The following is a 15,025-nucleotide window of genomic DNA, read 5'->3' on the forward strand; positions in this document are numbered from 1 at the left end:
TATAGCTGAAGGCAGGAGTGTGTCAGATTTGGGATGTCAAAATTGGTTTGCTGCTTTTTGCAGATGATGTGGTTCTATTGGCGACATCAGACCATGACTGCCTCCATGCCCTGGAGCAGTTTGCAGCTGACTGTGATGCAGCTGGGATGAAAATCAGTACCTCCAAGTCTAAGGTCAAGTTTCTCTGCCAATAAATGGTGAATTACTCCCTTCGGGTTTGGTAGCGAGTTGTTGTCCTAAGTGAAGGGGTATAATTATCTCAGAGGGGTCTATGTTCCTGCAAGAGGGTGCAGTGCTAAACTCGTGTCTAAACTCCAGGCACAAGGTGAGTATGGACATGATCAACTGTGTTTTGCAGTTTTGGTGACTACAGACGCAATGCGGTTTTGTGATCAGCCAGATGGCAGATCAGTTGTGGATTTAAGGGTTAATTTTAGGTTGGTGTGTCTATTAAAATACATTTGGGTACCTGAAATGGTGCTTCCCAGCCTAAGCGCTTGTCAGGAAAATTGCAAATGCCCTTCAACAGCAATAAGAAGTGGTCTAAGTAGGTGTTATTTTTTATTGCGATTTTGGGTCAAAATGAGCACCAAAACTGCACTGCGCTGTCCATTTAGCATACTCATGGCCCCACTGCACCTCTCCTCCCACCTCAGCATAAGCACATTCATTAATGGCAGGAAAATACCAAACACACCAATGCACAACAAAAAAATAGACATGAGCCTGACGAAAACTGCATAATGTCTGTAAATGAGGTGACACAGAAATTGTGCTGGCAGGAAAATAGTGTCCAGAGTCTTGTTCACGAGTAATGGTAAAACGGGGTGTGAGATTGACAGGCTGATTGGTGCAGTGTCAACTGTAATGTGGGCACTGTACCAGATTATTTTGGTGAAGAGAGACCTGAGCTTTCAATTTACCAGTTAACCTGTGTTTCAACCATCACCTATGGACCTACAGTGGTGTGAAAAAGTATTTGCCCCCTTACTGATTTCTTATCTTTTTGCATGTTTGTCACACTGTAATGTTTCAGATCATCAAACAAATTTAAATATTAGTCAACGATAACACAAGTAAACACATCTGAATACAAGCATCCAAAATGAGTTTTCTCTGTAGGTTTGCTGGAGTCAGCCTTAGAGATAGGGTGCAAAGTTTGGACATCTGGAAGGAGCTATAAGTAGAGCCACTGCTCCTTCATGTTGAAATTAGCCAGTTGCGGTGGTTCAGGCATCCGATTTGCAGTCTACTGTGTGCCTTCCATTGGAAGTTTTTCAGGCATGTTCAACTAGTAGAAGGTCCCACTAGAAGTAGACCCAGAATACACTAGAGGAATTCTATATTGCATCTAGTCTTGAAACACCTGGGGTACCCCAGGAGGAGCTGTAAAGCATTTCTGGCGAGAGGGACATCTATTCTGCTCTACTAAATTTGTTTCCCCTTCAACTCGATCCTGGATAAATGGTTGATAATGGCTGGCTGAATGGATTATTTTGTTAGATAATATAATTTATTGGTTGTCCTCATGAAACAGAATAAGGCTAAATAGAGTTGGGCATGTATTAGTAGAGTAGATATGGTATGTAACACTTCCCTGTGCAAGATGCAGGAAGGGTACTGGAGGTGTTTGGCTGGAATGCCAGTTGAGATGGAAGATGGGCTGCCGCTAAAGAACTGCAAGTCCTCAAACCTATATGACCCATAAGGTCATTCGTCCCTTCCCTCTCATATGACCCATAAAGGCGTCTCATTAAATAGCATTTCTATGGTAGGAAGAGGAATTGCAACAATTCTGCCAACATTAACAACAACATACTGCATCAAATCAGATCAAATCAAATAAAGTTTATTTATATAGCACTTCAAAAAACAACATCCAGCTGACCAAAGTACTTTACATGGCATAATAAAATCACAATAAATGACTAATATAGAGTAAATAAGATCAGTGCAAATAAAAATAAAGCAGTACAATAACACAGACACAGTTAAAATACGTTCAATAAATTAAAAATTAAAAGGAAATTAAAAGGAATGCATCAGGAACTACAGTGTATTAAAAGCCAAGCCAAATAAATATGTTTTAAGCAATGATTTAAAAGTACTGATATATGTCATGTCACACTACCAAGCTTTGCAGACCTTTGTCATCAAGAAAACAGGCATAAACACAGTGACTAGCTAGCAGGCTAGTTATCAGCAAGGTACTTCAACTTCATCATCATTGAAACTGTCATAAATATGACCAGAGCCCTTAAGATAGAAGAGTTGAGTGGTCAAAAATGGTAGCAGGTCACATGACTAATGTAGCTTCAAATACTTCCACATAGCTGATTCAGATCTATTGTTGTCTGTGGGGAACAATGGGAATTATCAGTAAATGTGCTCTCTACAATAAATGATAATATTAATAATAATAATGAATAAATCAAAATGAATGAAAAAACTTAACCTAAATGATATGGGCAGGTTTAATTTAACTTTTTATTTAACTACCAGTTCACACCTTTCTGCCCCTCTTTGCTCTTTAAATAAATCTGTTTTCTGACCATAGCCAGTCCTCACTTGGAAGATCAACTTAGCACCTGACATGACAGAAAAAAGTGTGGTAGAGTTAGAGATAGAGAGGTTATGCTTGGGTGAGTCATAGCAAAGTTATGCTGTAGAAAGTTCCTGGCACTGGTCCCAAAAACTCACATCATTTAGACATGAGAGGCAGAGACAAACAAGCATAGAGGACAGCCAGACATCATGAGAGCCCCAAAGAGCCCTGTCATATGTGATGAACGTGATGAAGATTACAATAGTGTTTGTGTGTGAGAGGGCATTGTAGTATGTGCGGAAGCAGTGTACCTGTTGGTATTTGTGTCTATGTGTATGTGTATTAGTAAGAAGGTCAGGGTGGTACCCTTGGCCTTGTAAGGCAGGGTTATCCGGGGTTATATATTTGATTCCTGTCAACCCTACAGGTCTAGTAGCCACTGCTTCTTCATCTGACCTCTGTGAGTATGTGCAACTGGGTGTATTTTGCATTCATAGATGCTGTTTTGTATACTGTATAATTCTGTTACCTAAACTAAAGGTAAAATGGCTTCAAGTTGATCTCATTTAACAAAATGGAGGTGAGTGGAAGGTACACTTTGTAAATTTGAAACACAATTAACAAAGGAGTGACATATTAACGACATGCTCACCAAATCTAATAAAAAAACCGTTGTTTAATAAACTTTAACATTTGTACTATCCATCTTCGATAAATCATTCTAAAAGAGAGACCTGGTATTCCTACTGAGGTTGATGTGAGTAAGTTTTTTCAGACAGTTTACTATAACTTCAGAATATCTTACATATATTTCTCTCTGCCCACTGCAGCTGGATCACTTGTTTATTCTCTAAAGCTCACCTGTCATTGGAGTTGAAACCACCGGTAAATTCTATTTTCATAATGCTTTCTAGCAATTTTTGTTAAAGAGCTAAACACCGACATAATATAACAATGTTTTTCTATTGCTCATTAACATATAAGCTCCTATGGATCCTTACAAGTTTAGACAAAGATAAATTTGTAAATAGTTAAAATGTAAATGCTAAAAAAGTAAAAAATAAAAATGAGAAAAATAGATACAGACAATGAAGACTTCATTTCTGCTGATTGTATGAACATTAGTGCAGCTATGGGGGACGCAGAGATGGCTGTGTTTGGGGAAGCGGCTTCATACTTGAGGAAGTCAGACAAGGAGCGTATGGAGGCCTCCACACGTCCCTTTGACATAAAGAAGCAATGCTTTGCCCCGGATCCAGTGGAAGAATTTGTGAAGGCAACTGTCATCAGCCGAGAGGGAGACAAGGTCACTGTAGAGACGGAGCATGGCAAGGTCAGTTGTTACATATTACCATTCAGACATCTTGTTTATATTATTAACACCATATGGTCTTCTTAATATTATTACAATGATAAAATGACTATCAACTTAAAGCCAAACCTTAACATGTCAACATGACATAGTTTTAAACACATCTAATAATCTGTAGATAACCAGACATACAAGGCCATAAGGTAAACACAATCGAATCCAGGAATGCTTCCACTTCATTCTTCAGTGCACTTGAAAACCAGTTTGTGCCATAAATATAACTGAATACATTTAGTTTTTGATTAACTGATCATTCCAGTCACTAGCATCAGTTAGAGCAGCACAGTAAACACATTAAACCTGCGTTTGAGTGTGAGTCTGTGTGGTGGTCCTTGTCTGGGAGCAAGTGTTAATATGACTGTAAATCTCTGTGTGGTTTAAAGCACCTATCTTTAGGTGAAAGTGAATAAAATGTCAAAGTGGACCCTGTGTGTTGCTGCAATTGGCGTGTTTCCAGTCACTGCACTGAGCAGCTGACTGACAAAACAAGGCAGTGCTGCCATCTGGTAATAACAATGTGTGCCATGCTTTGTAATGTTACACAGGCAATGATGATAATAATAATGTAGCACATGTAGGTAATGAAAACAACAGGAAACACCAAAATATTTCACTTACTAACTCAAAAAATATTTCCAGCTGAAATGGATTATTCCATGTTTATGAAAAAACTGCATCTGCTTTCTTTAGACTCTCACTGTCAAGGAGTCTCAGATTGTGCAGCAGAATCCTCCAAAGTTTGACAAGATTGAGGACATGGCCATGCTGACCTTCCTCCATGAACCAGCTGTGCTGTTTAACCTCAAAGAGCGTTATGCAGCATGGATGATCTATGTGAGTAGCCAAAAAGCCAATAAATAGTAAATTCTGTTGTCCACCACTCAGAGTATTGTTCCAATAACCCAAACTGTGCTGAATGAGCCTCATGTTGAAACCTATTTACAGGTAATAAGACTAGTTTTATGCTCAGAAAATGTGTATGTTTAATTTTGCGCCTATTATTTAACCAAATATTATCCCACTGGGATTAGTTTTCTCCTTAAGGTGTGAACAAAAACAAAATATTTGACAGAAAGTCACAACTACAGGAATCTCTTTTAGGAATGTGTCCAAACCTGAAGTTATCAATCAAAACAAAATGGTAAATGGTCTTACAAAGTTTAAATTTATAAATAATAAAGAATACATGTCAAAATAGTTTTTTTGTTTGTTTTGTTTTGTTTCCCAGACCTACTCTGGGCTGTTCTGTGTGACTGTCAATCCCTACAAGTGGCTGCCAGTCTACAGCCAAGAAGTGGTCTCTGCCTATAGAGGAAAGAAGAGAAGTGAAGCTCCTCCTCACATCTTCTCCATCTCTGACAATGCCTACCAGTACATGCTGTCAGGTACAGATTGATAAGGCAGATACTGTTTTTGGTAACATTTGCTACATTTAAATATACTGAGAATTAATACTAATAAAATTCTACTTTCTGCTAACTTGTTTCTGTAGACCGTGAAAACCAGTCGATTCTGATAACGTATGTAATATCTTATGCTTAAAAAGCATCCATGACACTATATGCTCTGAAATAAAACCTTATTGTAAGTCTTGATTATTGACTTTGCAATTACAGTGGAGAATCTGGTGCAGGAAAGACTGTCAACACAAAGCGGGTAATCCAGTATTTTGCAAGTATCGCAGCTGGAGGCATTAAGAAAGACACGAGTGCCAAGGACAAGGTGAATGATAAGCGCTGTCAAATGTATGATTTGTTGGAAGGGTTCTAGAAAGTCTTAACTTTGTCATAACAGCAGATAACAAAAAGATACAACAATACAACAAAAAGATGAGTGTCACTGCCAACCCTACCCCTCTTTTACTAAAATGTGATTGATTTGCTGTACTTTCCCAGTTAAAGTGGAAACTGCCAAGAGCATTGGTGACAAACCCTACTTAAAATCAGAAATTCACCAAAAATGGCTTAAACTTTCCTGTTTTTTATTTTTATCAGCAACTGTGTTACATCATTTATATGCTAAGAGGTTCCTCAAACTTTCAAAAACTGGAAAAATATCATTTGATTCCACCACAGGCTACTAAAAACTTTTTGTGTAACTTTAAACATAAATTGAGCATAATATTCCTCTGTAACAGGGCACCCTGGAGGATCAAATCATCCAGGCTAACCCTGCTCTGGAGGCCTTTGGTAATGCCAAGACCATCAGGAATGACAACTCCTCAAGATTTGTGAGTACCTAATCTTTGTGTAATTAAAAACCCAATTTCTAGTGCAGTGGTTCCCTCCCTTTGTGGATAAAAATATTTTTGAGCCTGGGTCCCTCATCATATTTAGCTGTTAAACCCCACCACCACCCTAATTCTGAGCCCCCGAGTGGGCCCAGCCCCAGTTTGGAAACCACTGTTCTAGCAGGAGTAGATGTAAAGGTGTCTTTATAAATGAAAACTATATGCTTTCAGGGTAAATTCATCCGAATTCATTTTGATACCAGAGGGAAATTGGCCTCTGCTGATATTGAAACATGTAAGAACACAACTCCTTTTCACTAATGATGTAAATATTATTAAAGCTTTGTAACATAGTAATATAATGGTTTAACTTATGGTGGTATCTTCACTCTTGTATTTGATTGTCAGACCTTCTGGAGAAGTCTCGTGTGGCCTTCCAGCTCAAGGCTGAGAGAGATTATCACATCTTCTACCAGATTCTGTCCAACAAGAAACCTGAAATCCTGGGTTAGTACAGGGCCAATATGTCAGTAGTGATATGCCATGACAAAAATAAAACTAAAAAAAAGAACAAGAAAATGCAAGGCTGTTAATGTATATCTAGTTGTGTATCCATCTGTCTGGCGATTGCTCATCCTCTTTCTGTGTCTTTCAGAAATGCTGTTGGTCACAAATAATCCATACGACTATACCTTCATCTCCCAGGGGGAAACCCAGGTGGCCTCCATTGATGATGCAGAGGAACTGATGGCTACAGATGTCAGATTCTCACTCATTCTTATTTTTAAGCTTTTATATTCAACTCTAATTTAACCAGAATGACTGAATAAGTTACTCTAATAATAGTGCTATTAAGGTAGCTTTAAGTATTTTGAATAGTTTAGGTTCTGAATATATAATTTTATCATCATACTATATCTAGAATTGTTAAGAAGTTGTTGTGTGTTTTTCCACAGAGTGCCTTTGATGTGTTGGGTTTTACTCAAGAGGAAAAAAACTCCATGTACAAGCTGACTGGTGCCATCATGCACTATGGCAACATGAAGTTCAAGCAGAGGTCACGGGAGGAGCAGGCAGAGGCTGATGGAACTGAAGGTAAGAAAGACTCTGTATATGAGATTGGCTCAGAACCAACTCGGGGAAAATCACAGCAGTCACTATCCTTCTTCAGATGCCGACAAAGCTGCTTATCTAATGGGCCTGAACTCTGCTGACCTCATCAAAGGTCTCTGTCACCCAAGAGTCAAAGTAGGAAATGAGTGGGTCACCAAGGGACAAACTATCTCTCAGGTAATAAATAAGGGAAACCCATGTTATCCATAAGGGAAATGCTCTATGACTAATAACTGAACACTGTGTTTTATATTGTACATAAAACTTCATAGTCAAACTGGTGTCATGTTCACAAGTGGATAACCTTGTTTTGTGGTTAAAAAAAAGATTCTAGAGGGGACAGAGTGATCCAATACACAGAGCCTCTTATGACAGGTTAAAACCTCAGGAACAACAAAGTTTTTTGTATATGGTTAAATATATTGCCTGTTCTACAGGTGAACTATGCTGTTGGAGCTCTAGCCAAAGCTGTTTATGAAAAAATGTTCCTGTGGATGGTACTGAGAATCAACCAGTCACTGGAGACCAAGCAACCTCGTCAGTACTTCATTGGTGTGCTGGACATTGCTGGATTTGAGATCTTTGAAGTGAGTGGCGTTATTAAGGATACAACAAAACCAGGCCTGTTTCAACATTTCAGTGTGATGACAAATAAATAAATTGGTACATTATTTTTCCAGTTCAACACCTTTGAGCAGCTGTGCATCAACTTCACCAATGAAAAACTGCAACAGTTTTTCAACCACCACATGTTTGTGCTGGAGCAGGAAGAGTACAAGAAAGAGGGCATTGAATGGACTTTCATAGACTTTGGTATGGATCTGCAGGCCTGCATTGACCTCATTGAAAAGGTGAGAGTCTTATCATGTTCCAACATGATTAAAAATACATAAAAACATGTCTTTATTTAAACCACTCATCTTTTTTCCCCTCAGCCCATGGGTATCATGTCTATCCTTGAAGAGGAGTGCATGTTCCCCAAAGCCACTGATATGACCTTCAAAGCTAAGCTCTATGACAATCATCTGGGGAAATCTGCCAACTTCCAGAAGCCCAGAATTGTCAAAGGGAAACCCGAATCCCATTTTGCCCTGGCTCACTACGCTGGAATAGTTGATTATAATATCATTAACTGGTTGGTGAAGAATAAGGATCCTCTGAATGAGACTGTTGTTGGACTGTACCAGAAGTCCAATCTCAAGCTGCTTGCTACCATCTTTGCTCATTATGCTGGAGCAGACTTAGGTACCCTGGTGTGAAGATGGTTCTTGTACATAGTATTCTTTTTATCCATCTACTAAGATTACACATTTTTTTCTGAACAGTTCTGCCTGAAGGTAAAAAAGAGAAGAAGAAGAAAGGATCATCCTTCCAGACTGTGTCTGCTCTTCATAGGGTACTGAATATGTTTTAATCCTTGGATATGGTATTGTTTACATGAAAGTAGATCAGTATTTATAAATGTATGCTTCACCAAATTATAGGAGAACCTGAACAAGCTGATGACCAACTTGAGGTCTACTCACCCTCACTTTGTACGCTGCATCATCCCCAATGAGACCAAGACTCCCGGGGCCATGGAGAACCCTCTGGTGATGCACCAGCTGCGCTGTAACGGTGTGCTGGAAGGCATCAGAATCTGTAGAAAGGGCTTCCCCAACAGGATCCTTTATGGAGATTTCAAACAGAGGTACTCTCTTGTACAGTCTGTATACAGTATAATTCAAAACAAAGTACAAAAAGGTATACTGCAAAATATATTTATTTGGGTGGCATAGCAGAGCGGTGATTAGCGCTGTCACCTCACAGCAAGAAGGTTTTGGGTTTGGGGCCTTTTTGTGTGGAGTGTACATGTTCTCCCTGTGCCTGTGTGGGTTCCTTCCAGGTACTCTGGCTTCCTCCAACAGTCCAAATTCAGCTGCTTAGGTTGAATGGTGAATCTAAATTGCCCATAGGCATGACTGTGAGTGTGTGTGGTTGTCTGTCTCTAAGGTTCAGCCCTGTGATAGACTGGTGACCTGTACAGGGTGGACCCCGCCTCTCACCCAATGTCAGCTGGGATTGGCCCTGGCCCCCCTGCAACCCTATTCAGGAATAAGTGGTATAGATAATGGATGGATAGATTTTTGGATATACTTATTTTTGATTTTCCAGATATCGCATCCTGAATCCTGCTGCCATCCCTGAGGGTCAGTTTATTGACAGCAGGAAGGGAGCTGAGAAACTTCTTGCATCTCTGGATATTGATCACAGTCAATACAAGTTTGGACATACCAAGGTATCATCTGAAATTGTTCTAATCTGTGAAAAGTGACCAAAAGTGGTTTTGATTTTCATGATTTTAATAGATAATAAAAAAGATGGCACAGAAATAAAATATCCATTGCTGTTTTTAGGTGTTCTTTAAGGCTGGATTGTTGGGTCTACTTGAAGAGATGAGAGATGAGCGTCTTTCCAAAATCATCACTGCTATTCAAGCCAGATCCCGTGGTATACTCTCTCGCCTTGAGTATCAGAAGATGGTGGAACGCAGGTATCCAGCTGATACTGGTCATTAACAATTAAAGAAACTTTGTGGTTTGTGACTCATATTTTTAACAAAATAGTTTTATTTAAAAATCTTCTAGAGATGCTTTATTAGTGATCCAGTGGAATGTACGTTCATTCATGGTGGTCAAGAATTGGCCCTGGATGAAGCTGTTTTTCAAGATCAAACCTCTGTTGAGATCTGCTGAGGCCGAAAAAGAAATGGCCAATTTGAAAGAGGAATTCCTCAAGTTGAAAGAATCTTTTGAAAAGTCTGAAGCTCGTAGGAAGGAACTAGAGGAGAAAATGGTTTCACTTCTCCAAGAAAAGAATGATCTGCAGCTGCAAGTTCAAGCGGTGAGAATGGCACTATACTTACATTTTCCTGTGAATATGTCTTTGCAATATGTACTAATGAGATCTAATGTTTGGCAGGAGCAAGATAACCTCTGTGATGCTGAAGAAAGATGTGAGGGACTGATCAAAAACAAAATCCAGATGGAGGCTAAAGCCAAAGAGCTATCTGAGAGACTGGAGGATGAGGAGGAGCTGAACGCTGAATTAACAGCTAAGAAGAGGAAACTGGAGGATGAGTGCTCTGAGTTAAAGAAAGACATTGATGACTTAGAGTTAACTCTGGCCAAAGTGGAGAAAGAGAAACATGCTACTGAGAACAAGGTATAACAGCATACTTAAACATTAGTTACAACATGGATCAATAACTTAATGAGTCATCCAATAGTGCAACATCTCATGGTTCACAGGTAAAGAATTTGACTGAGGAGATGGCAGCTCTGGATGAAATCATTGCCAAGCTGACCAAGGAGAAGAAAGCCTTACAGGAAGCTCATCAGCAAACACTGGATGACCTGCAGAGTGAAGAGGACAAAGTCAACACTCTGACCAAAGCCAAGGCTAAGCTAGAGCAGCAAGTGGATGATGTAAGAATCTATATCAAAAACATTATACTATTATTCAACATGTCATAATCAAATGAATTTTCATTCAGCTTGAGGGTTCTCTTGAGCAAGAGAAGAAAATTCGAATGGACCTGGAAAGAGCTAAGAGAAAGCTGGAGGGAGACTTAAAACTGGCCCAGGAGACTATAATGGATCTAGAAAATGACAAGCAGCAGTTGGAGGAGCGCCTGAAAAAGTACACATTAACACTGTTTTTCAGTATCACTTGTTTATGATGTATTATATTATGTTGTGGTATAAACTATAAGCTAACAGTGACCTAAACATAATTCTGCAGGAAAGATTTTGAGATCAGCCAGTTGAATGGCAAAATTGAAGATGAACAGGCCATAATCATTCAACTCCAAAAGAAACTGAAAGAGCTGCAGGTAAAAAAAAAATGGCACTGGGTCTCAATTATGTGTAAACAAATTTCCAAAATAATGCTACATTTAAACATGCTGTTTTGATATAAGGCACGGGTAGAAGAGCTGGAGGAAGAGCTTGAGGCAGAGCGAGCTGCCCGAGCCAAGGTGGAGAAGCAGAGAGCAGACTTGGCCAGAGAGCTGGAGGAGATCAGCGAGAGGCTGGAGGAGGCCGGTGGAGCAACAGTGGCCCAGATTGAGATGAACAAGAAGAGGGAGGCTGAGTTCCTGAAACTCCGCAGAGACCTTGAAGAGGCCACTCTGCAGCATGAAGCCACTGCTGCCACACTCAGGAAGAAACAAGCGGACAGTGTTGCTGACCTGGGAGAGCAGATTGACAACCTGCAGAGAGTCAAGCAGAAACTGGAGAAGGAGAAGAGTGAGCTCAGAATGGAGCTGGATGACGTGGTCTCCAATATGGAGCAGTTGGTTAAGTCTAAGGTGAGTGTGTTTGAGGACACACAAGACAAATGTCCACCCTGATGGAACCAACTCTCAGCTGGGTAAAGGGTTTTTCAGTGACAAGGCAACATCATTTTAAACTGTGTAATGCAACATCTCTGACTTCAATTGCTCTTGATAAATAAGGTAGGGATGGAAAAGATGAGGTACACTGCTTGGCAGTACCTACACACTACCTACGTCGTAGTTTTGACACAGAAGCATAAATTAGTCTTAAGTGTGCAATTTGCTTGTTAAATGATATCTAAATATCTTCTGCATCCCTGAGGGTAACTGCAAAATAAGGAGACTAAATGGCCATTTAACTGAAATGTTGTCCCATAGTATAGTGTTAACGTGTGCCTCTGAACTATGGTTTATTTATTTTGAAGACTACCTCAGAAAAGACTTGCAGAACTCTGGAGGATCAGTTGAATGAATACAGGAACAAGTGTGATGAAAATCAGAGAGCGCTGAATGACTTGACCACCCAGAGAGCTAAGATTCAAGCTGAGAATGGTTTGTATTATGCTTTTTCACTTGAAGTAACAAATGTTTAATGTAGAATAATGCTACTTAGAAATGTTTGTCTTTCCAGATGAGTTATCAAGACAGCTGGAGGAGAAAGAATCTCTTATTACACAGCTGACTAGAGGAAAGAATTCCTACACTCAACAACTTGATGATCTGAAAAGACAACTGGAGGAGGAAACAAAGGTATGAAGATACATAAGGTGTTAAGTCATCTTTAATTCTCAAAAATAGTTACATGTCAAACCAAGATTTTCAATATTAATCCAGGCCAAGAATGCATTGGCCCATGCAGTGCAGTCTGCTCGCCATGACTGTGACCTGCTCAGGGAGCAGTATGAGGAGGAGCTCGAGGCCAAGGCTGAACTGCAGCGCAGCATGTCCAAGGCCAACTCTGAGGTGGCTCAGTGGAGAACTAAGTATGAAACTGATGCCATCCAGAGGACTGAGGAACTAGAGGAGGCCAAGTAAGAGAAGGATCTTAACTGCTTTATAGCAATACTAATATACTGTACATGCAGTAGCGGTTTTAAAAGAAAATAGCTGCTAATTTTACCTAATTGATGATCCAGAAAGAAGTTGGCTCAGCGTCTGCAGGAGGCTGAAGAGGCTGTTGAAGCAGTGAATGCTAAATGTTCCTCCCTTGAAAAGACCAAACACAGACTACAGAATGAGATTGAAGATCTCATGGTGGATGTGGAGAGGTCTAATGCTGCTGCTGCTGCTCTGGACAAGAAGCAAAGAAACTTTGATAAGGTAGACTTTAAAATAAAAACAGTATGGGATCTGTATGCTCCCGGAGATAAAGATTTACGAAGATATTTTTCAATTCAGTGGCATATTTACCAACACTAATGATGTAAATGATACCTTGGTATGTCCAAACTTGTACTTATTACTGCTGCTCTGGACAAGATGCAAAGAAACTTTGACAAAGTATTTTTATTATGTGAAAAACCTACAGTAAATACAAATTCAACCATGTTTATACTGCATGTTTCATTGTGTTTTCCTTTCCTTAGTAAGATAAATTTGCAATGTCATTAACACTGATTCTGTAACTACTTACTTACTCATGTGGCTATACAGCGTGATGATAAATGGGATATTCAAAGTGCATGTGCATTCATACAACTTGTATTTCAATGTCTAGGTCCTGTCTGAGTGGAAGCAGAAATATGAGGAGTGTCAGTGTGAGCTGGAGGGCTCCCAGAAAGAAGCCAGGTCTTTGAGCACTGAGCTCTTCAAACTGAAGAACTCCTATGAAGAATCTCTTGAACATCTGGAGACCCTGAAGAGAGAGAACAAGAATCTTCAGGGTAATAGATCAGATCAGTCGGTGTGTCTTATCAAGCAATCCATCCCCATTACATGTGCCAAAAACTCAATTAAATACAACTATTTTCATACACAGAGGAGATTTCTGATCTCACTGAACAACTTGGTGATGGAGGAAAAACTGTTCATGAGTTGGAGAAAATTCGGAAGCAGCTGGAGCAGGAAAAGAGTGAGATTCAGGCTGCCTTGGAGGAAGCAGAGGTATGACAACAACCTCAAGTCCAGAGTTTGTGACATATGCATACGTATAGCTTCAACAGTGAAACTAATTTGGAGAAGAGTTTGAAATCTATATGGTTTGCCAAACGACTGATTTCTGTCTCAGGCTTCTCTTGAACACGAGGAGGGGAAGATTCTGAGAGCCCAACTTGAGTTCAGTCAGATTAAGGCAGACATGGAGCGTAAAATCACTGAGAAAGATGAGGAGATGGACCAGAGCAAGAGGAACCTGCAGAGGACAATTGACACCTGTGGATACTCTTCAGAGCTCTCTTGAGGATGAGAGCGGCGGCAGGAATGAAGCCCTTCGTCTGAAGAAGAAGATGGAGGGAGACCTCAATGAGATGGAGATACAACTAAGCCAGGCCAATAGGCAGGCAGCTGAGGCCCAGAAACAGCTTAAGGCTGTTCATGCACACCTGAAGGTAAAAATTGAGACTCATTCTTCCTGCTGCCATCATTACTATGGTATCTTTGTAACTGGATGCTCTGAAATTTTCCAGGATGCTCAGTTGCAGCTTGACGACTCTCTGCGAACTAATGAGGATATGAAGGAAAACATTGCCATTGTTGAGAGACGCAACAACCTGCTTCAGGCTGAAGTTGAGGAGCTCAGGGCTGCTCTGGAGCAAAATGAGAGAAGCCGCAAGCTTGCTGAGCAAGAGCTGCTGGACGTTAGTGAGAGGGTGCAGCTACTGCACTCACAGGTAACACACACTTACTGTACCTGGAGTAGTTCTTTTCTGCTACTGTCAGTTTACTGAGGAGTTCTATCATAAACATTTGTATCTGACCAGAATACCAGCCTGCTAAACCAAAAGAAGAAGCTGGAGGCCGATATGTCCCAGCTTCAGACAGAAGTGGAAGATGCAGTGCAGGAATGTAGAAATGCTGAGGAAAAGGCCAAGAAGGCCATTACTGATGCTGCCATGATGGCAGAGGAGCTGAAGAAAGAGCAGGACACCAGCGCTCACCTGGAGCGTATGAAGAAGAACATGGAGCTAACTATCAAAGACCTGCAGCACCGTCTGGATGAAGCTGAACAGATCGCCATGAAGGGAGGAAAGAAGCAGCTGCAGAAGCTCGAGGCCAGGGTCTGTTTTTCTGTTACATTTGTAATTTGTTTTAATTTTGATCAGTAATGATGTTAAGCTATTAGGAAAGTTATCAGCTAAATCTTGTCCCTGACCAGGTGAAGGAGCTGGAAAATGAGTTAGAAATGGAACAGAAGAAAAGTAGTGAAGCTGTGAAGGGTGTCCGTAAATATGAGCGCCGCCTCAAGGAACTTACCTATCAGGTTTGTAGCATGTAGGTAAAGTAGCTTCA

General features: G+C 40.3%; 1 protein-coding gene across 1 annotated transcript in view; it reads left to right on the forward strand.

Moving 5' to 3' along the window:
* The window catches only part of LOC109974384 (myosin-7-like), a 39,195-nt gene that overhangs the window by 23,429 nt on the left and 741 nt on the right, over positions 1-15,025 (forward strand). The window contains 35 exon segments of the mRNA XM_020624559.1: positions 3,376-3,878; positions 4,608-4,751; positions 5,146-5,302; positions 5,410-5,437; positions 5,534-5,639; positions 6,055-6,147; positions 6,379-6,442; positions 6,556-6,654; positions 6,803-6,906; positions 7,104-7,242; positions 7,319-7,437; positions 7,698-7,847; positions 7,941-8,111; positions 8,196-8,505; positions 8,586-8,656; positions 8,745-8,950; positions 9,415-9,538; positions 9,657-9,793; positions 9,888-10,143; positions 10,222-10,464; positions 10,551-10,727; positions 10,796-10,941; positions 11,044-11,134; positions 11,222-11,611; positions 12,004-12,130; positions 12,210-12,328; positions 12,413-12,609; positions 12,715-12,898; positions 13,296-13,461; positions 13,557-13,681; positions 13,806-13,940; positions 13,942-14,124; positions 14,203-14,406; positions 14,497-14,793; positions 14,892-14,996. Of these exon segments, the coding sequence (XP_020480215.1) occupies positions 3,612-3,878; positions 4,608-4,751; positions 5,146-5,302; positions 5,410-5,437; positions 5,534-5,639; positions 6,055-6,147; positions 6,379-6,442; positions 6,556-6,654; positions 6,803-6,906; positions 7,104-7,242; positions 7,319-7,437; positions 7,698-7,847; positions 7,941-8,111; positions 8,196-8,505; positions 8,586-8,656; positions 8,745-8,950; positions 9,415-9,538; positions 9,657-9,793; positions 9,888-10,143; positions 10,222-10,464; positions 10,551-10,727; positions 10,796-10,941; positions 11,044-11,134; positions 11,222-11,611; positions 12,004-12,130; positions 12,210-12,328; positions 12,413-12,609; positions 12,715-12,898; positions 13,296-13,461; positions 13,557-13,681; positions 13,806-13,940; positions 13,942-14,124; positions 14,203-14,406; positions 14,497-14,793; positions 14,892-14,996 (5,634 nt within the window). The 5' untranslated portion in view covers positions 3,376-3,611.

The sequence above is a fragment of the Monopterus albus genome, unplaced genomic scaffold, assembly GCF_001952655.1.
Source record: "Monopterus albus unplaced genomic scaffold, M_albus_1.0 scaffold331.1, whole genome shotgun sequence".
Taxonomy (NCBI): Eukaryota; Metazoa; Chordata; class Actinopteri; order Synbranchiformes; family Synbranchidae; genus Monopterus; species Monopterus albus.